Source organism: Vulpes vulpes, chromosome 10 (genome assembly GCF_048418805.1).
Source record: "Vulpes vulpes isolate BD-2025 chromosome 10, VulVul3, whole genome shotgun sequence".
Taxonomy (NCBI): Eukaryota; Metazoa; Chordata; class Mammalia; order Carnivora; family Canidae; genus Vulpes; species Vulpes vulpes.
Genome location: NC_132789.1, coordinates 7,649,732 through 7,670,143, shown reverse-complemented (window position 1 = coordinate 7,670,143; position 20,412 = coordinate 7,649,732). Strand labels below are relative to the sequence as shown.

The 20,412-nt window shown below is 44.1% G+C and overlaps 1 protein-coding gene across 3 annotated transcripts in view; it reads left to right on the top strand.

The window, feature by feature from the left end:
• Positions 1–633: 633 nt before the first annotated feature.
• Positions 634–20,412, top strand: part of TMEM120B (transmembrane protein 120B) — a 45,595-nt gene continuing 25,816 nt past the window's right edge. For all 3 annotated transcript variants that reach the window (XM_026018797.2, XM_026018799.2, XM_026018796.2), the window contains exons 1-2: positions 634–829; positions 19,200–19,318. In XM_026018797.2, the coding sequence (XP_025874582.1) occupies positions 761–829; positions 19,200–19,318 (188 nt within the window). In that variant the 5' untranslated portion in view covers positions 634–760. The remainder of the gene's footprint in view (positions 830–19,199; positions 19,319–20,412) is intronic.

Below are 20,412 nucleotides of genomic sequence, written 5' to 3'. Positions count from 1 at the left end.
AAAAGTGTCTGGGAAGTACTGATCCAGGGGGGTGAGATAGGAGATGTCACTGGGAAGGGAGGCAGGGACAGATCGTAAGTCCATGCAGGGAAGGAGAGGCAATGGTGTCACATGAGCGGCAGACACTGCTGTCGAGAGTCGCGCAGAATCTCTCGCAGGGGACTCATGCAGATGACAGGAGTCTAGACGTACTAGTTGCAGTAAGTAATGACACGGTGAGACGTCGGGTCCCTCTCTGCCCTTCCCCTCCCTGCCTGGCGACCTTGCCGGATGGTCAATGTCAGTTCTAGCATTACAGGCCATCGGCTTTGGCTCGGTTCAGGCAACCAATGCCAGGAGCGGTGAGCCCTCACCTCCCCCAAATCCTCCTTCCTCCCGACTCCGGACGTGCCAAATAAACACAATCTGTGCAAATGCAGGCGGAGAAGTTCCCCAGCGTCAGCCAGGAGAGACCGGAAGGGCGGCAGCACCCAGGCAGGGTGCACCCAGGAGACAGCAACCGACCCTGCCGAGACCCGCAGAACCACCGCGGCCTCGCGGCGGGCGCGCGGGGGCGGAGCCCGGGGAGGTGCGTGCGCACGCGCGGGCCGCCTCCCGGCGAGGGGGCGGGGCGGGGGCTGTGACGTCAGCTGCGCGCGTGGCTCCGGCTGCGCAGGAACAGCTGGTGCCTGCGAGGGCGGCGGGCGAGTGGCCGCGCTGGGGTGCCGGTGTCCGCCCGCGCCACGCTGCGGGAGCTGCCGCCGCCTCGCCGCGCCGCGCCATGTCCGGCCAGCTGGAGCGTTGCGAGCGCGAGTGGCACGAGCTGGAGGGAGAATTTCAGGAACTGCAGGTAGGGCCGGGCCACCTGGTCGCGCAACTCTGCTACCTGCGGGGCAGTGCCTCCCCCTTCCTGCTTGCCCAGCCGGCGCGGTGGGGATCATCAGGGTCCGGGGCGGTGCCCCTGGCTGGGCACCAGGGGCTGGTGGTCCGCGTGGGCCAGCACCCTCCTAACTGCCAGCACTTCAGTTCTTCATCCACTTGGGGCGCCCGGTCGTAGCCCCCCATTACCCCGCCTTCGCACCGGCTCTGCTCCGCACGCCTCCTCCTCTGCAGAAAGTTGGTCTGTGGCCTCTGAGGGGAAGTTCCAGGTGTGTCATATGGGGCAAGCCTGAGGGGACAGATTTGTCCTGGGTTTCACAAAACAGCCCAACCCCCACCTCGGCAGGGGTCTCCCCTACCCTCACCCCGTCCACCTGCTTTTGGCAGCTCAGCTTCTCTGTTCTGGTGAGGAGGCCCTGTCTTCTGCAACCGCATATTGCGAGATGTGCTTGGGAGCCGCTCACCTTGAACCCCTAGGCTTTGCTTAGGGATTAAGGACCCCTGTTCTGCGTTTTTGGGGCTCTGGTGTCTATGCCCTACTCTCCGTCGCTGCTGCAGACTGTTTGGCCTTGTGGATGACATCTGTCGGTTCTGACAGCTGGTTTGCCCCCGTCAGTGATAGAGGCTGCTCAGAGCCCTCACCCATCTGGCCCAGAACTTTACACCGGGTAGGGTGAGGCCAGATGTAAGAGAGGCCCCTTGAGAGAATGACATTGCCCCTGTGGGGTCCTGGCCGGAGGAGTTGTTCTTGCAAGGGGGTTCAAAGAGGTCCCAGCTACCAACTCAGGTGACTAGAGACACCTCATTTGAAACCTTGGCATTGGCCAAGAGGGACTTCTGGAGCGCTTCTGGGGATGGAGCTTTTTTCTTCTCCAGCTACTAGATTGTATTTGTTTTCTGTGGAGGTGGGCTCTGTTTGCCAGAAATCACATTGCACAGCCTCACCCCACTTCTTCCTATCCTCAGCTGGAGCAATGACATGGAGCTCTTATCTGCAGTTGGTTGGCCTCTTACAGTGTCCACAGGAGGGGAGAGGATTTTGTCTATGATGGGTCTTCTAGACATGAGGCAATAGACCTTGATGTTTAAAGAGAGGGGTGCTGCAGAGATGGAGCAGGAAGGTGGAGGTGTGGGGTCTGTTTTAAGCATGAGCAGAGAATAACGTAGGCCTTTTTTGGCCTGTGGGGCACGTGTGGGTTGGTGCCCTCTCCTTCAGGTCCAGGGCATAGGGCTCACCCAGTTCCGAGGGGATCCTTCTGGCTCCAGTCCCATCTAGAAGATTCAGCTGCTTCTTAACACTTTGTCCTATTGGGCTCTCGGATCATGTTCAGCCGTGGAATCATGGAAGGGGTGTTAGGGTTGAGAGTGGGTGAAGAGTTTTACTGTGAGGAGCTTTTTCCTGAATTGCTTTCCCTTGCCCTGCCTTATACTAGGAGGAGGAGTTGTCTTAACACTTCAGAGCCATTCAGTTAATGCAATCAACAGCAATTAGATAGCTAGTCTTGGCAGGCAGCACTTGCAAAGGAGGCATTTGATTTACGTTCTTACTTCATATCTTTGGGGTTCAGGTGTGTGAGGGACAGAGAGGAATGGAGAATTCTGGATTTTGTCCCCTGGTGCACAGCAAGGGCTGTAGGACAGCTGACTGGGGGGGGGGGGGGGTAGGAGGAGCTGTGATGTCACCTGCTCAGTTCTTCAGCAATGGGGGAACTGGAATGGACTGGGCCTTTGGAGAAGAGGGACCCTGCTGGCCTCAGGATTTGGTGGACAACTCCCAGGTCAGAGGCCAGTGATGGATGGAAGGCCACAGAGTCCCCTGTGAGTCAAGGTCATAGACTAGAGCAAAAACATTGTCTATCTTCAGTTCATAGATGGGAAGCTGAAGCTTGAGAATCTAATTCACTCAACTGGGGTCACACAGCTCTTGAGTGGTAAAGCTGGCACTAGAACTTATTATTCTAAATGCTTAGTTCGGATGTCTCTCATTGTGCTGGGAGGCCCCTCTCTTACCTCCACATCCCCCATAATAAATATGAGAACTTTGAACTCCTGAGATGAAAGTTTCTGGGATAGGTGTATAATAAGTAGGGTGTACATCATCATTGTGTGTGTGTTGGACAGACTTTCAAATATGTATTGGGGAGCAAGGAAGTCACAACAGGTAGGCAGGTGGAGAGATTGGAACTAGAAAGGAAGGATTTATTATTATTATTTTTTTAACCAGAAAATTCCTGTCTATCTTAGTTTTCCCTATGTCTGCCTCAGAATCTGGGATTGGTGGGTTTCATGTTTGCACCTCTCTGATTATGTCTTTCTTGAGGTCATAGCTAATGTCTCTGTTTCACCTCTCCTTCCCTTTTTCAAATGAGGAGAGGAAAAAGGAAACCTAGTTGTCAGACCCCAGAGGATTTGAAAGGTCTTTGGAATTCCCCGCCCTCTTGGCAAAAGTCAAGTCATAATCTCTAGGACTTTCTAGAGGAAAGGACCTGTTTTCTTTTGACTGTGATTTGTATCTGCCAGAGCCTCACTAGATTCGGGGGCAAGGTCAAGTGGCTATGGGGACTTTGTTTTCAGCTGGTTGGGATTTCAGCCATGCTGGTGAATTGAGCATCTGTCTGAAACCAGTCCACGTTTGGCCCTGTGGCCTGTGGTATGACCACAGAAGGTCACTTACAGACACCGTGGCAGGTGATTTAATAAACATTTCCTGACTTGCATCACTGGAAACTTGACCCCATCTCTGTCCATCCAGGAAGGAGGTTGCCCGAAGAGGCCTTTCCTTAAACCTGACTTCACAGAAATGCAGGGGCCTGGTAGGCCAGTGTCAAGATTTTTGGCTTTTCCTACCAATGAAACAGGCAGCCCTCTGGCTACTGTGTATAGAATAGCTATGAGAGGGACAGGGTAGAAACAAGGTCAGTATTATTTTATTAAAGCTCTATGAAATAGATCCTCTTATCCCATTTTACAGAGAGAAAAATCATATACCCAAAGCCATATGTCTTGTATATATTGGAGTCAGGATTCAAACCCAGGCTGTTGAACATCAAGGTCTATACTTAACCACTACCTAAGGCAGGTCTGTGCCTTTTGTAGCCTTTTGTTTCTCATTCCTCTTGCATGGCCTTATGGATCTCTTTCTTTAGAAGTGGGCTGTGTGGAAAGAACCCCTGGCCTGCCCCTGTCTACTACCTGCAAGCCGCCTCTCTGAGTTTGAGTTTCTTTATCTATAAAACAAAGGCTGACAATAATAGCAACAGTAAGAGCTAACTGTATGATCTATGGATTATTTCATTTAATCTACTTTCTACTGAGGCTGAGAGATGTTAAGTAGCTTGAAAATCATGGGATTTTGGAATTTGAACCCAAGTCTGCTGTGTACATCAGATATTCTTTGAGTTCTTAACACAGTGGACTCCCAAAGTATCTTGAGACCCTTGGCTCTGGAAAGAAATATTGAACTTTTGAGGTCTCATTTAATTTGTACAGTGCTTTGACATAATGCATTAGTCAGGATTCTTAGTTGCAAGTGACAGAAACCTCGTTCAGCTGGCTTTAAGCCAAAAAAAGGAGTTTATTGGCTCATATATTGGGAAGTCCAGTGACAAATGGCTTCAAGTCAGGCTTGATCTTGACGCTCCAATGATGTCTTTGTGTGTATCTCTGTTTCTTCTTCCCTTTAAAAAAAAAAAAAAAAAAGATTTTATTTATTTATTTGAGAGAGAGAGAGCATAGCAGGGGGAGGAGCAGAGGGAGAGGGGCAAGCCGACTTTGCATTGAGGGCACAGCTTGAGGTGGAGCTGGATCCCATGACCCTGAGATCATGACCCTAGCTAAATCAAGAGTTGGATGCCTAACTGACTGAGCCACCCAGGCACCCCCTCTCTGTGTCTTCTATATCAGCCTTATTGTCAGGCAGTCTCTCTCACGTGTGGTAAAGATGTGCACTGGCAACCCCAGGCTGGCATCTACCAGCTTAGCAAATCCGGCAGAAACAGAGCATATTCCCTGGTAATTCCAGCAGGAGTCCCAGGTCCAACTTCTTGTCCTAACGTGGGTCATATGATTATCCCTTACTTAACCAGCTACTGTGGCACTTATTGGCTGGGCATTGGTTACATGTCTTCCCTGGAGCCTAGGACTGGAATGAGGGCTATATGAAATAAGAATAATCCAGTTAATCCTCTAAAGGAAAATGAAAATACTGGTAGTATGGCTGGGTGGCTCAGTGGTTGACCCTCTTTGCCTTTGGCTCAGGGCATGATCCTGGAGTCCAGGGATAGAGCCCTGCATCGGACTCCCTGCATGGAGTCTGCTTCTCCTCCCTCTGCCTGTTTCTCTGCCTCTCTGTGTGTCTCTCATGAATAAATAAGTAAAATCTTAAAAAAAAAATAGTAAGTAAAAGAAAGAAAGAAAGGGTAGTAAAACAAAGTAGTAAAAGAAAGAAAGGGATGCTGGACACGCATCTTTTGGAGGGGGGAATCCATATTTGTGATTCCCACACTGTGTCAAAGCACCTTCAAGGAGCTGCTTCAAGCTCACAGGGACACTATAGGGTAAAATTAAATTTTCAAGGAAAACACAGTGACATCTGCCATACACCACTTAAACTGCTAATTTGGCATAGTTCACACCTGCATGTTAGATCACACTAAATTCTTTTAGATGATGTCTTATCTTTGTGAAGTTAGGTTTCTAGTGGTCTGTGATTAGAATCAAGTATTATGTGAAAATCTGTATGGAAAATAAATGATGGTGACAGTGTCCAATCTGATTCCAAGGTTTGAGAATTTAACACAAAGCCCAATAAGTACACACATCCCATTAGTAAATAATTTTGGTTATTTCAAAATGAAATAAAAATGTTTTTGTCAATTTCTGCATATTCTTTTCCTCAAAAGGCTACTGAGTTGTTAGAACATAAATACTTTTCAGTTATTTGACTTGAAAAGTATACTGAGACAAGAAGGGCATGGTGAATCAGCAAAGTTTGTGAACCTTTCTTTTATGTCCTGAGTATGGTGGTGTTGACACAATTATGTATATTTGCCAGAATTCATTGAGTTGTACACCTTAAGATTGGTGAATTGATATGTAAATTATACCTCAATAAAATTGATATGTATAATATACCTCAATTAAAAAAAATAAACCAGTATATGGCCTGTTACATATACCTCATCTCCTAACTCCTTGACAGCTGAGGAAACTGAGATACAAAGAGATTATATGACTTAGCTAAGAAGTGACAGACCGTGGATATGAAAAGTTAGGTTATCCTGCCTGCCAAACATATGGCACTCATGTCTAATACCTGCACTTACTGCTCCTGTAGCAGACATCACGAATCAATCCTGGCACATGACTCAGTTTTTTCCAGTATAAAATTGTTGCCGTTTCGGTGAAGTCAACTTGCCATCCTTAGTAGTGTTTTCATGGTGATGAGTCTTAGTTAAATATATTCAGCATCCAGAAATCTTTGTTTGAATTTGCTTCCTTGGAAAGATAATTACATAAATGTAATCTCTCAAAAACTTACCCCTTGGTGGGCAGCCCTGGTGGCCCAGTGGTTTAGTGCTGCTTTCAGCCCAGGGTTTGATCCTGGAGACCTGGGATGGAGTTCCACGTCAGGCTCCCTGCACGGAGCCAGCTTCTCCCTCTGCCTCTCTGTCTCTCTCTCCCCCTCTGTCATGAATAAATAAATAAAATCTTAAAAAAAAACAAAAACAAAAACCAAAAAAACCTTACCCCTTGAGAGAAGCACAGCTATCAGACACCACATTTTGGTGGTGGCCATGTCTGTTGCAATCTGTTGCCTACCAACTTGCAATGCTTCTGGGCCAGAGCCCTCTCTGAAGATGCCGTGAGATTCCATTGCTGGCAATTCTTGCAATAATTGTTGACTTGGGTTGTGACTCCCCAATTCTGGGTCTTATGATTTAGCCAAGTTGTGTTAAGCAGACATTTCCAAATGTTTCACAGCCATGCTGAGACCTGGAGTCATTAACCTCATCTTCCCACTGGGGCAGAGCTTGGGGCCTGAGAGTACAGGAGAGGCAGCAGATCGCCAAACCTCCGAAAGAAATTCACTTGTTTGTGTCTTCTACATGTGCTATATATAAAAGGGTAGTAATTAGCCATTGTAGGAAAGAAGGTATGGGCATCCCAGCTCACAGAGCCAATATCAGTGTTTTTCTCTCTCCCTCTCTTTTAATCCATTCTACATGTTTAGAAGTAATGCATATCCACAAAGTTAAAGATTCAAGTAGAGATGTTCAAGAATTTTCAGAACACTTGTCTGTAAGAGCTAATCACCAGAAACCTAAATGTTCTTCAGAATGGATATTTCCACTGAACATCCATAGGATGGGCTATGATGAGCAGAATAAATAAACTAGAGCTACATGTGTCAACATGGATAAACGTTTTTATTTATTTTTTAAAAAGATTATTTATTTATTCGTGACAGAGAGAGAGAGAGAGAGAAAGAGGCAGAGACACAGGCAGAGGGAGAAGTAGGCTCCATGCAGGGAACCTGACATGGGACTCTATCCCAGGTCTCCAGGATCACACCCTGGATGGAAGGTGGCACTAAACCGCTGGGCCACCGGGGACGGGGATGTCTGGATAAATGTTTTTAAAAGAAGAGCAACATTGAGTGGAAAGTTGCAGAGACATATATACAGTAGGACATGGATGATAAAGTTAGAAACATTCCAAACAATACTATGTATTGCTTGTCAATACATGTTTATATAGTGCAAGGGAGTGATACGGGCCAGATTCAGTATAGTGGAAATTCGGTAGGGCCCTGGTGAGAAGCAAATGACTCCCAGAAGGGTCTCACTGAAAGGAGTTTAGAGAAAGGATTTTACAGAGATGTGGCAGTTTAAGGGTCAGGCCCCTAGAGCTGGGGCCATTCCTGTTCCTGAAGAGGGGAGGAGATGGTGCATCACCAGAGCTTGACCAAAGCTTGTTGCTGGGGAAGGAGAGGTGTAGGACAGGAGCTGTAATTGTTGAAGGTTGCAGCAAAGTAGAGAGGAAGCAGAAGCAACAAATACCCTAGCTTCTCTCTCTTCCCATCATGCATCCCATTGGCAAAACCCAAGTAGGAGGCAAGGCAAGGGAGTGCAGGAGTTGCAGTCCATAGGGGTCAGCCTCCTTGGGCACAGAGAAAGAATTGATCTGGGGTGGGCAGAGGGGCAGAGGTAACCAGTAAAGGGGTTCCCCTCTTTGGGGGCAGAGGATAGGAATACCATCCAGAAAGAATACATAGAAGCTTTTAACTCTCTGTGCACTATTATTTTTTAAACTGAGGGTGAGAATATGGGTGCTCATGTTTATTTTCTATCAATTATATGATTTTCTATCCATTATGTGATTTTATATCTTTTTTTTTGTATGCCTGAAATATTTCATAGTAAAATGAGCAGGAGACCAAAAAGTAACCCAACAGTACCAAAAGGCTTATAAAGAAAAACCTCTCTAGTGTGCCTGGCTGACTCCGTTGGAAGAGCATGTGACTCTTGATCTTGGGGTCATGAGTTCGAGCCCCATGTTGGATGTAGAGATTACCTAAATAAATAAAACTGAGAAAAAAAGAAAGAAAGAAAGATAGAAAGAAAGAAAGAAAGAAAGAAAGAAGAAAAGAAAGGCAGCTTTATAGGTTCACTGTCAGTCATTTATATGATTATGAGCATGCAAATACTATTTGCTGCAGAATTGAGTAAATTGTACTATGCTTGTATTTTCTCTCTTGGAGATTTTAATTACATTTATATAGTTAGCATTTGATTCTTTACTGGCAATGGTTGCTCATAATTATCTTTTTTTTTTTTTTTTTTTTTACCCCTAAAGCTCCATCCGTAGATAAATCAAGTGTGTTTCTTTTCTTTGGCCTTGAACTAGACAAGTTAAGGTGTGGGGGTCTGCTTGTGCTCCCAAATGGAGTGCTTTCTTCTGCAGCTGCTTATCTGCTTTGGTGCCCCCAGCACTCTGGTTTATTTTTAGAGGTAGCAACTTGATGTGGTAGTCAATCACATTTAATAAGCTGGTACTCCCCACACTGTGTGCAGAGTGGACTCCCAGTGTTTGGTGTTTCCCATGTTCTAATCCACTGCTGCCAAGTTTAGAAATAAAAATAGTGGTTTGGCAGTTTGTCATTTTCTTTAAAAGTTAAACATACATTTACCATATAACCGGCAATTCCATTCCTAGGTATCTACCTAAGAGAAATGAAAATGTGTCTACACGAAGATTAGTACATGTTCATGGTCATAATAGCTAAAAAGTGGAAGTAACCAGAATTTCCAATAACAGGTGAATAGGTAAACAAAGTGTGATGCATCTATACCAAATTTGTATTGTTAAGTAGCAATAAAAACATAGTAATGAAAAAAAAAAAAACATAGTAATGCATGCTTCCCCCTACTATCCAAAAGCACAGCCTTCCTATGGAAACCTTTCATAAGCCAGAATGGCATAAAACAGAGTATCCCCTGCTTTCCGAAAGCTTTATGCCACTGCTTTTATGAAAGACCTCCATTAGTACCTGTTTTTGCTAACCCAAAGAGATCCCAAGAGGATTTTCACTTTTATGAAAAAAGCCATTGCTTTACTAATGGAAGTCTTTCATAAAAAGCAAAATGGTATAACATGAACTTTCAGAAAGGAGGAATACTTGTGTATGCTACAACATAAATAAACCTCAAAAATGTGATGTTGAGTGAAAGAAGCCAGACCCCAAACCACATATTGTATGATTCCATTTATATGAAATATTCAGAAAAGACAAATCTGTAGGAACAGAAGGTAGGTTAGTGGTTGCCAGGGATTGGAAGGAGGGGAGTAGGGAGGAGGGAGTGCTGTCGTGGATGTGAGGGATCTTACTGGGTGGTGGTGGGATGCCCCAAAACTGGATGTGGTAAATATAATAAGCATCACTGAATTGTACACATTAAATGAGTGAATTTTATGATATGTGAATTATACTTCAATAAAGTTGTTTAAGAAAATGATGGCTTAGGTTTTGGTTTGTAGAAAAACACCCAGTCTCTGTTCAGAGATCTACATTTTTAGGTGCCTATTTAGTTACTGGCTTGGTGAAGGATTCATTCAATGAGGCTCCAAGTCTTTGTTTTTGATTCCTTGAAGATGATAGTGCCCAGGGCAAGAGGTTGGTAGTAATGAGTCCAAGATTTTTGGCTTTTTTTCTTACCTGGAGTGATTAACTTTGCCCAGAAGGAAAACTGTTCTTTGGTATTTTTTTTAAAAGGTTTATTTATTCATGAGAGACACAGAAAGAGAGGCAGAAACACAGGCGGAGTGGGGAGAAGCAGGCTCCATGCAAGGAGCTGGATGTGGAACTCGATCCCGGGACCCCGGATCACACCCTGAGCCAAAGGCAGACTCTCAACTGCTGAGCCACTGAGGCATCCCTGTTTTGGGCATTTTTTTTTTTTAAGATTTTATTTATTCATGAGAGACACAGAGCGAGAGAGGCAGAGACATAGGCAGAGAGAGAAGCCAGCTCCATGCAGGGAGCCTGATGTGGGACTCGATCCTGGGACTCCAGGATCATGCTCTGGGCCGAAGGCAAGCACTCAATCGCTGAGCCACCTAGGCATCCCGTGTTCTTTGGCATTTTAATCTAAATTCTGACACTTGCCTCTGAAATGAAGACATTCAATCCAAACTGGCAAAGTCAAACAGAATAAAAGTATTTGTTTATGTAATTGAGAAGTCAGAGGTATATCACCTTCAGGTATGAGTCGATCCAGGGGCTCAAATGAAACCATCAGGGCTCAGCCTTCATCTACCTCTCTGCCCTGTTTTCCCATCATTTGATTCATACTCAAGCAAAACAGCTCTGTTAGCTCTGGGCTCACGTTAGATCTTCCTCCTTCAGACTAGTAGAAGAAGAGCTTCTTTTTTTCAGCAGTTCTGGTAAAAGACCGCCAGCTGAGTTTTGTTGGTTTTGTTGGTTTTGAATGCCTGTCCCCAAATCAGCCACTTGGGTCTGGAGACTCATATTTTGAGTGGCCAGGCCCAGGTCATATGCCCTCGAACCTGGGACAGGTTCAACCCCATTCCTAGCCAGATTTCAATAACTGAGTGTGGGGACGGATGGATTTCCAAAGAAACTGTGGAGACATGAACCAGAAGAGGAATAGCTGCCTGGTTGGCAAAAACAACAGAAGGCTTCCATATGGTGACCAGTTCCATTTGAGGCCACAGGTTCAAGGCTGATGGATGAAAGCCAGGATTGAATTGTTGCAGTGTGGCTCATTCTGCTCATGAAAAAAGCATTTCAAAGCACAGGTCTAATTGAGGGTCTTCTGGAGACACCCTCATCTGCAGAGGATAGCTAGGAATTCCAAGGGAGAACAAGAATTGTATTCCCCACCCTACCTCTCAGAACCACTTCATGGACAGTAGTGCATCAAGAGACAGCTGTTGTAAAATGGTGCATCTGCAATGGGAAATGGTATGGTGGTTCCTAAAAAAAATATTAAATGTAGAATTACTATTTTTTTTAACTTTTATTTACTTATGATAGTCACAGAGAGAGAGAGAGAGAGGCAGAGACACAGGCAGAGGGAGAAGCAGGCTCCATGCACCGGGAGCCCGACATGGGATTCAATCCCGGGTCTCCAGGATTGCGCCCTGGGTCAAAGGCAGGCACCACCCAGGGATCCCTAGAATTACTATTTGATCTAGCAATCCCACTTCTGGGTCTATACCCCAAAGAACCGAGAGCAGAGATTTGAAATAGATTCTTACACAGCCATGTTCATAGTTACATTATTCACAATAGTCAAGATATGAAAGCAGCCCAAGTGTCCACTGAATGAGGAATGAATAAGGAAGATGTGATATGTGTGTGTGTATATATACAGATATATATACACACACACACAAAATGGAATATTGTATATATATATAATATATATACAAAATTCCATATATACAAAATGGAATATTGTATATATATATATACAAAATGGAATATTATTAAGTCATAAAGGAGAATGAAATCTTGCCATTTGGAACAATTTGGATGGAGCTAGAGTGTATTGTGCTAAACAAAATATGTCAGAGAAAGACAAATACATGATTACACTCATGTGGAATCTAAGAAACAAACAAGCAAAGAGAATAAAAGAGAAGCAAATGAAGAAACAAGCTCTTAATTATAGAGAACAAAGTGATCATTACCAAAGAGAGGAGTGGGGAGATGGGTTAAACAGGTGATGGGGATTAAGGAGGGCACTTGTCACGATGAGCACTGGGTAATATATGGAATTGTTGAATCACTGTATTGTACACCTGAAACTAATATAACACTGTGTTAACTGGAATTTTTATTTATTTTTTTTTAATTTTTATTTATTATTTATGATAGTCACACAGAGAGAGAGAGAGAGGCAGAGACATAGGCAGAGGGAGAAACAGGCTCCATGCACCGGGAGCCCGACGTGGGATTCGATCCTCGGTCTCCAGGATCGCACCCTGGGCCAAAGGCAGGCGCTAAACTGCTGCACCACCCAGGGATCCCAACTAACTGGAATTTTTAAAAAAGATTTTATTTATTCCTGGACACACACACACACACACAGAGAGAGAGAGAGAGAGAGAGAGAGAGAGGCAGAGACATAGGCAGAGGGAGAAGAAGGCTCCATGGAGAGAGCCCAATGTGGGACTCGATCCCGGGACCCTGGGATCACATCCTGATCTGAAGACAGACACTTAACCACTTAGCCACCTAGGTGTCCCACTAACTGGAATTTTAAAAAATTTAATCACTTATTTCCCCCCAAAAGTCTCCGCATTTTCTTCCCAAAATGTTTCCGAGAAGTCAGATGTAAATTATGAAGAACTGAAAGGGTTCACATGTTGTATAATTCAACTAAACTATATTCTCTTCTGTTTGGTTTTCCAAAAAAAACTCAAAAAAACAAAAAAACAAAAAAACAAATAATATGTGGTTCTACTTATATAAAGTATCTAGAGGGTCAAATTCATAGACAAAGTAGGATGGTGGTTGCCAGGGGCTGGGGAAACAGAAAAGAGAGTTATTGTTTGATGGGTTTGGAGTTTCAGTTGAGATGATGAAAAAGTTCTGGAGATGGGTGGTGGTGATGGTTTCACAATGATGTGAACATATATAATACCACTGAATTGTACATTTAATTTTTTTTTAATTTTTAAAAAAGATTTTATTTATTTGAGAGAGTGTGTGGATGAGCAGGAGGGGCAGAGGGAGAATCAGACTCCCTGCTGAACAGGGAGCCTGACTTGGGGCTCAATCCCAGGGCCCTGAGTTCATGACCTAAGCAGAAGGCAACCCCTTAATTGATTGAACCACCCAGGCACCCCTCCACTTAAAATTATTAAGATGGTAATTTTTAAATGTGTTTTATTAGAATTAGAAAAAATTTAGAAATTTTAAATGATTAAAATGGTAAATTTTATGTTATATGTATTTTATTACAGTTAGAGAGAATAAGAGGTAGCGGTCTGGAGAAAAGTTAGGATCCATGAAATGAATTGATAATCTTTCCTACTGCTTATGGGATTGGTATGAGGTGAAATCAGCAGATTCTGGGTGTGGGTGAGGGATGCCTTGGGAGTAGAGAGTATGTCACACAAAGGACCTTGTTTCTGACTCCCCCACCCCGACACCCCAACCCCATATTGTTCTCCTCTTAGCTGTCAAATCCTGAGTCTGGTGCTGAAGACAGGAGTGGACCAATGTATGGTCTCCATTATAGGCTCTCCCCTGGGAAGTGGCTCTAGTTGATGGCAGAGAGAAAGAACCAAAGGGGAACAGGAGTGACTCCATATGCCCAGCGACAAAATTGTGGGAAGATTCACAGACTTCCTATCCCTACCCAATCTGATGCTTTAGGATTGAGCAGAAAATATCACCAGCAGAGATTAGAGAAGTGCCTGTAGAAAAGTAGATGTCATTGAGTGTTAGTAAGATGTCGACAAATGTTATATGTTGTAAGTGGGAGTGTAAATTGATACAGCCACTCTGTGGGCAGTTTGCCAAGATCTATTAAACCAAGGCTGTACACTTTGACCCAGTAATTCTTCTTCCCTTCCCTAGAGAGATGCTTGTGTGTATGCCCAGGGAGGCAATGCAAGGATATTTGTTAATGTTGCATTGTTGGTTATAGGTAGACTGGAAACAACCTAAATATCCAGCAATAGAATGGCTCAATAACTGTGTCCATAGCATGAAATTTTGCACAGCTCTGAAAAGAATGAAGTATACACATTCTTATGTTTGTAGATCTTCAAGACATATTGTTGAGTGAGAAAAAGAAACTTGTGGAATCATATCTGTATTCTGATACTGTTAATATATTTTTAAAAATCAAAAGTATGGGCTTTAGTGTATTAGCTATGCTGCTGTAACAAAGAAATCCCCAAGTTAAAAAAAAAAAAAAAAAGGCTTAAATGAGGTAGCTTCTTTGTCACATAGCAGTCCAAAGAGAGCTGTGGTCCAGGGTAAGTGGTGTTCAGTTATGTGTCGCTATATAAAACAATAGTAATTACATTTTGCTCATGGATTCTGTGGGTCAGGGGTTTAGACAGGGCATGATAGGAGTGGCTTGACTGTGTTCTGATGTCAGAGCTTTAGCTAGGAAGACATAAATGGCTAGGTATACCTTACAGATTGTGGCTGGGATCATTTGGAGGTTTATTTCTTTTTCTCTTTTGTAAAAGATTTTATGTATTTGAGAGAGAGACAGAGAGAGACAGAGGTTAGTGAGCAGGGAGGGGAGAAGCAGGCTCCCCACTGGGCAAGGATCCCAATATGGGGCTCGATCCCAGGACCCTAGGATCATGACCTGAGCCAAAGGCAGACACTTAACTGACCAGGTGCTCCCATCTGGAGATTTCTTTACCCACTAGTCTAAATGTCTGAGCTGGAATGACAAGAATGTTTGTCTCAGTTGGTACGATTGATCAGAGTGCCTAGGTGTGACTAGGTTTTCTATACATCATGGTGGCCTCAGGGTAGATGAACTGTTTGCTCTAAAAGCAAGTGTTCCAGCAAATAAGGCAGAAGCCACATGGCCTTCCATGACTTTTTTTCTCCGAAACTATAGTGTTGCTTCAGCCATATTTTATTGGTTAAACCAACTACAAGCCTATCTGTATTTAAAAGGAGCGAACAGATATCTCACATTTTTATGTGAGGAATGCTAAAGGATGGGCGATCATGTTTTAAAACCATTACAGGTGGGAAGCTCTGTCACATGAAGTCATCAGAGGTTGGTTTGGCTGGGGAAGGGACATTGGGATTTGCCATTGACATCAAGTGTCTTCCATCTCTGATTTTAAGGTAACCGCACCTCTTGTTGCCGTATCCCAGCCAGGGAAGGGGACAGTGGAGGGCAAGCAGCTCCTTATAAAGATGCGATTCAGAACTTACACACCACTTCTACCTGCATCCCTTTGGCTAACTCACAGTCCTCCTACTACACATAGCTGCAAGGGAGGCTGGGAAATGTCTGTTTCTGGGTGGCTATGTGCCCAGCTAACAACTCAGTGAGGTCCTGTTATTTAAGGAAATAAAGGAGAATAAGTATTAGGAACAATTCATTTTTGCAACAGTGTGTTTTTTTCATGTACATGTATATATATTTATGTGCATATATGTAGAAATAGGTCTATATAGATATACATAGGTAAATAGACTACAGTCTGGAAAAATACATAGATAAAAGTCCAGAAGAATCTGGTAATAGTAGTTACCTCTGGAGAAAGGGGAGAAGACAGGGTGCTGGATATTCATAGGTGACTCCAGCCATAGCTGTAGCATTTTAATTTTTTTAATTTTTATTTTTTAAATATTTCATTTATTTATTCATGAGAGACACATAGAGAGAGAGGCAGAGACACAGGCAGAGGGAGAAGTAGGCTCCATGCAGGGAGCCTGATGTGGGACTCGATCCGGGTCTCCAGGATATCACACCCTGGGCTGAAGGCAGCGCTAAACCGTGAGCCACCCAGAGATCCCCATGTAGCATTTTAATTTTAATTTTAATTTTTTATTATTTATTTTTTTCAAATTTATTTATTTATGATAGTCACAGAGAGAGAGAGAGAGAGAGAGAGAGAGAGAGAGGCAGAGACACAGGCAGAGGGAGAAGCAGGCTCCATGCACCGGGAGCCCGACGTGGGATTCGATCCCAGGCCCCCAGGACCGCGCCCTGGGCCAAAGGCAGGCGCCAAACCGCTGCGCCACCCAGGGATCCCCCTGCATTTTAATTTTTAACGAGGATATTGTCTTCATGTTTTACTTAAGAAGTTAGATATTAATTTAAATCCAAGGAGGCCTGGTGAGCATCTGGCTGCTGATGTTGCGGTCTCGATCTCATTTTTCTGTGGTGGGATCCAGCACCAAAGATTGCCAGGAGGTAGCATGGCCCTTTATCTTTCAACATCAGCTGGTGTCACCGAGGACTCTTGGTTCAGAGGCCCCACCTTCTCAAAAGCTGAGTAGTCTACTTGGGATCTCTCTTCCCCCATCCTTCCTGTCCAGTTCTGGAGGGTTTCCTGTAATACTAGCAGATTAGTTGAACATAGAGGGCCGAAGAATTCAAAAGTGAGTAAATCACAGCCTCCCTCTTTACAGATTACTTGTTAATTGCAGATAGGAAGCTGGTCACTGTAAATGGAGAAAGCAGTGGGCAGCAAGCAATCAAAGTTAAAATCACAGACATGGTGTCCTTCCTGATAGGAGACACTGAGGACACAGTGTCACTTTAATGGTATTTCTGATCCAAATGCATAACCAAACTCCAATCATGAGGAAATATCTGACAAACCCAGATGGGGATGACATTCTTCAAAACAACTGGACTGCACCCTTTAAAAATATCCATGTCATGAAAGACAAAGAAGAATTGAAGAACTGTTGTAGACTAAAGGAGCCTAAAGAGAAACGATGATTTGATCATTGGACGATGGATATATAAGAGAATGTTGTGTTCTTAGGAAATACACACTGAAGTATTTAAGAGTAAAGAAGCATGTTGTCTACAACCAATTCCCAAATGGTTTAGAAAGAAGTGGGCAAACTTTTTTTGGCAGAAAGGCTATGGAATAAGGATTCTAGGCTTTGGTGGGCCATATGGTCTGTGTCACAACTACTCACTCTGCCTGTTGTAGTACCAGAGTAGCCACGACAATATGTAAATGAACGGGTGTGGCTGTGCTCCAATAAAGTTTATTTATGGATACTGAAATTTCAATTTCATATGCTTTTCACGTGTCATGAAATATTCTTTCGATTTTTTTTTTCAACCAGGCAAAAACCATTTCTAGTTTACTGCCCATACAGAATCTGGTGGTTGGAGATTTGGCCTATGGGCTGTAGTTCACTGGTGCCTGTTACAGAAAAAGAACACACACAGGGCAGCCCAGATGGCTCAGCAGTTTAGTGCCGCCTTTGGCCCAGGGCGTGATCCTGGAGACCCGGAATCAAGTCCCACGTCAGGCTCCCTGCATGGAGCCTGCTTCTCCCTCTGCCTGTGTCTCTGCCTCTCTCTCTCTCTGTCTCTCATGAATAAATAAATAAAATCTTAAAAAAAAATAACACACAAACACATACACACAAACACACACACACACACACACACACACACACAGTATAAAGCAAATATGTATGGCATAATGCCAACAGTGAATCTGGGTGAAGGGTATACGGGAGTTCTTCAGCAAGTTTGAAATTATTTAAAGCTAAAAAGTGGGACACCTGGGTGGCTTAGTGGTTGAGCATGTGTCTTTGGCTCAGGGTGTGATCCCAGGTCCAGGGATCGAGTCCCGCATTGGGCTCCCTGCAAGGACCCTGCAAGGACCTGCAAGGAGTCTGCTTCTCCCTCTGCCTATGTCTCTGCTTCTCTCTGTGTCTCATGAATAAATAAATAAAATCTTAAAAAAAAAAAAAAGCTAAAAAGTTACAGAAAAGACATGATTTTCCTCTCCAGGGACCCAGGAAGGAGAGTGAGAATGCAGTGTGAATTCAGGGGGACCAAGCCCATTCATCTCAGGGCCAGGGTAGACTTGCTCAATATTCTTTGATGTTCCTAATTTTATCTCTTCACTTCATTGCCTTCACTACTTCTTTATTTTCTGGCTTGACTGTCATATTCTAGAGACCCTGCCTGGCAGACATGAGAGTTTAGGCTTTGACCATCCCCCTTTTTTCCTCCCTCTGGTAAATACATTTATCCACCACCCAAGAAAATAGACACTTTAAATATGTTCATTGGATTATGGTTTTTAATTTCATGGTCCCTGTCCCTCATGCTGTTTCCTCCAAATTGTTGATGTTTGTCTTAGATGATCAGAACTCTAGAGGGAAGGGGTTGTTACTGAGCATATGGTGTAATGTTGGGTGAGGTGTGCTGTGGCAACATGATCAAGAAGTTGCTGTGTTCATCCTCCCTGCATTGGAGTGAAGTCTTTCCCTAGGCCTCGTGGCCCTGAATTGTTATTTCCAGAGCCTGAGGTAGGGAGGGCTGACTTTGAGGGAAGATGTTTGTCCTTATTTGACTTAGCAAGAAGTCTCTTTATTGCCTGGATCAGAAACCCAACTCAAACTAGCCTAAGTTAAAAAGAGTGTATTAATTCATATCACCAAGAGTATTACATTCAGACCAGGTTAGATCTCAGGGCTGAATTGATGCTGTAAGAATTCTATCTCCTCCTGCATTGCAATTTTGTTTTCCTGTTTGGCTTCATTTGCTCAGCAGCCTCAGGTGTACTTTCTAGCAGATTAGCAAACCTAGAAGGAGGGCATTTCTAAACCAATACTTCTAAACCAAAGTCCCAGGGCTGACTCTCACTGACCCAGTTTGAGCCACGTGTCTACCTCTGAACCAGTCACTGGTTAGGGCATCGGAGGATGCTGATTGGCCAGGCCTCGATTACATGACCATTCCTGGCATGGAGACTGTTCGCTCTACTCAAACCATCTGGTCCAAGAAGAGTTTGACAAGAGGTGGCCTCTCAGAGGCCACCTCATATTTGGTTGCTATTGCTATTAGGAAGGATGGAAGCCAGGTAGGAAACAAAACAAAACAAAACAAAACAAAACAAAACAAAACAAAACACTGGTTCTATACACAGGTTCTGTGCCATGCTGCCTTCCCTAGTTCCAGTCCCAGTTTTCTAAGCTACATCTTTGATGGTGATAGTTGTATCATTGTAGCTGTCAAACTGACTTCCACAGCCATATTTCATGACACAAGCAAAATATGAAAAACCACCCATTCACATTCTCCCCTACACCCTACTTGGGCACCTCTATCTCTCAGGAAACCCACAGGATCTACAGGCAGAAGCTGGAGGAGCTGACCTCACTCCAGACTTTGTGTAGCGGCTCCATCAACAAGCAGAAGACGCGACTGAAGGACTTGAAGCACACGCTCCAGAGGTAGGCAAGGCTGCAGCTCCTCTGGTTTTAAGGGACTTGCCCAGCTCAAAGCTGGCTTGAGCAGAGAATGGAAATTTTAATGGAAAAAAACCAGGAGTAGTTTCAGACATCACTGGATCCAGGGGTCAAAAGATGTTTTTAGGATTCTGTTTTTCTTCCCCCCTCTAAATTCTGCCGTCCTCTAGATTGGCTTCACTCTCAATTGGCTGACTGTCCCCTTATGGTCACTGAGATGGCCATCAGCAGTGCCAGAATTATAGCTTCCAGACTTACCTTCCCCATCCTTACTTCCTATTGTTTTTGTTGTTGGTGGTGGTGTTATTGTTTTTTTTACCACAGCACAATCACTTGTTTTTCAGTGAAAGTTCTGGATGTGATTCTCATTGCTGGAATTGGTCATATGCTTATATTTTAACCAATCACTGAGACTCTGGTTAGGCAAAAGTAGGTCATATGCTTAGTTTATGGACCTGGGGGATGGGACAGTCTTTCTTGACTATATGGAGTGGGAAAGAGGAGGAGAGGTAGTTTCCCAGAGGAAAGTTATTATAGGTCTCTGGTGTAGGTGGTAGGAAGTCTGGCATCCCTGGGGTAGGGAAGTTTTTAAGCTCATGACTTAGTTCAGTTCTTGAGGTCAGGATCATATGTTCACTTGCCAATCCTCATGTCTTCATGGTGGGGAAAAAGCTCTCATCCCCCATAGGTAAAGGGGTCTAGAGAGTGATTAGGCAGGCAAGGAGACTGAGCCTCTGAGTGGCTTATCCAGTTGACTTAGCTGGGTCTCCATACTATAGTGTATTAACTCCTGGTCAATTCTTCCCTCCCCTTGTGGGCAATTTTTGCAAATGTTACTAATTATATCCCTAACCTTGGCTGACCATTTTGGAAATGGGGGCCCATTAGTCATGGAGTAAGAGTGTGAATGGTTCCATGTAATGACATTGTCACTCAGAAAAACACACCTTACTTACGGTAAGACTCAATAGTCTTTATCAGTCTAGGATTTTTCATCCATGGCACTGTTGATAATTCTGCTGCAAGGTCTATGCTATGTATTCTAGGATGTTTAGCAGCATCTCTGGACACTACCCACT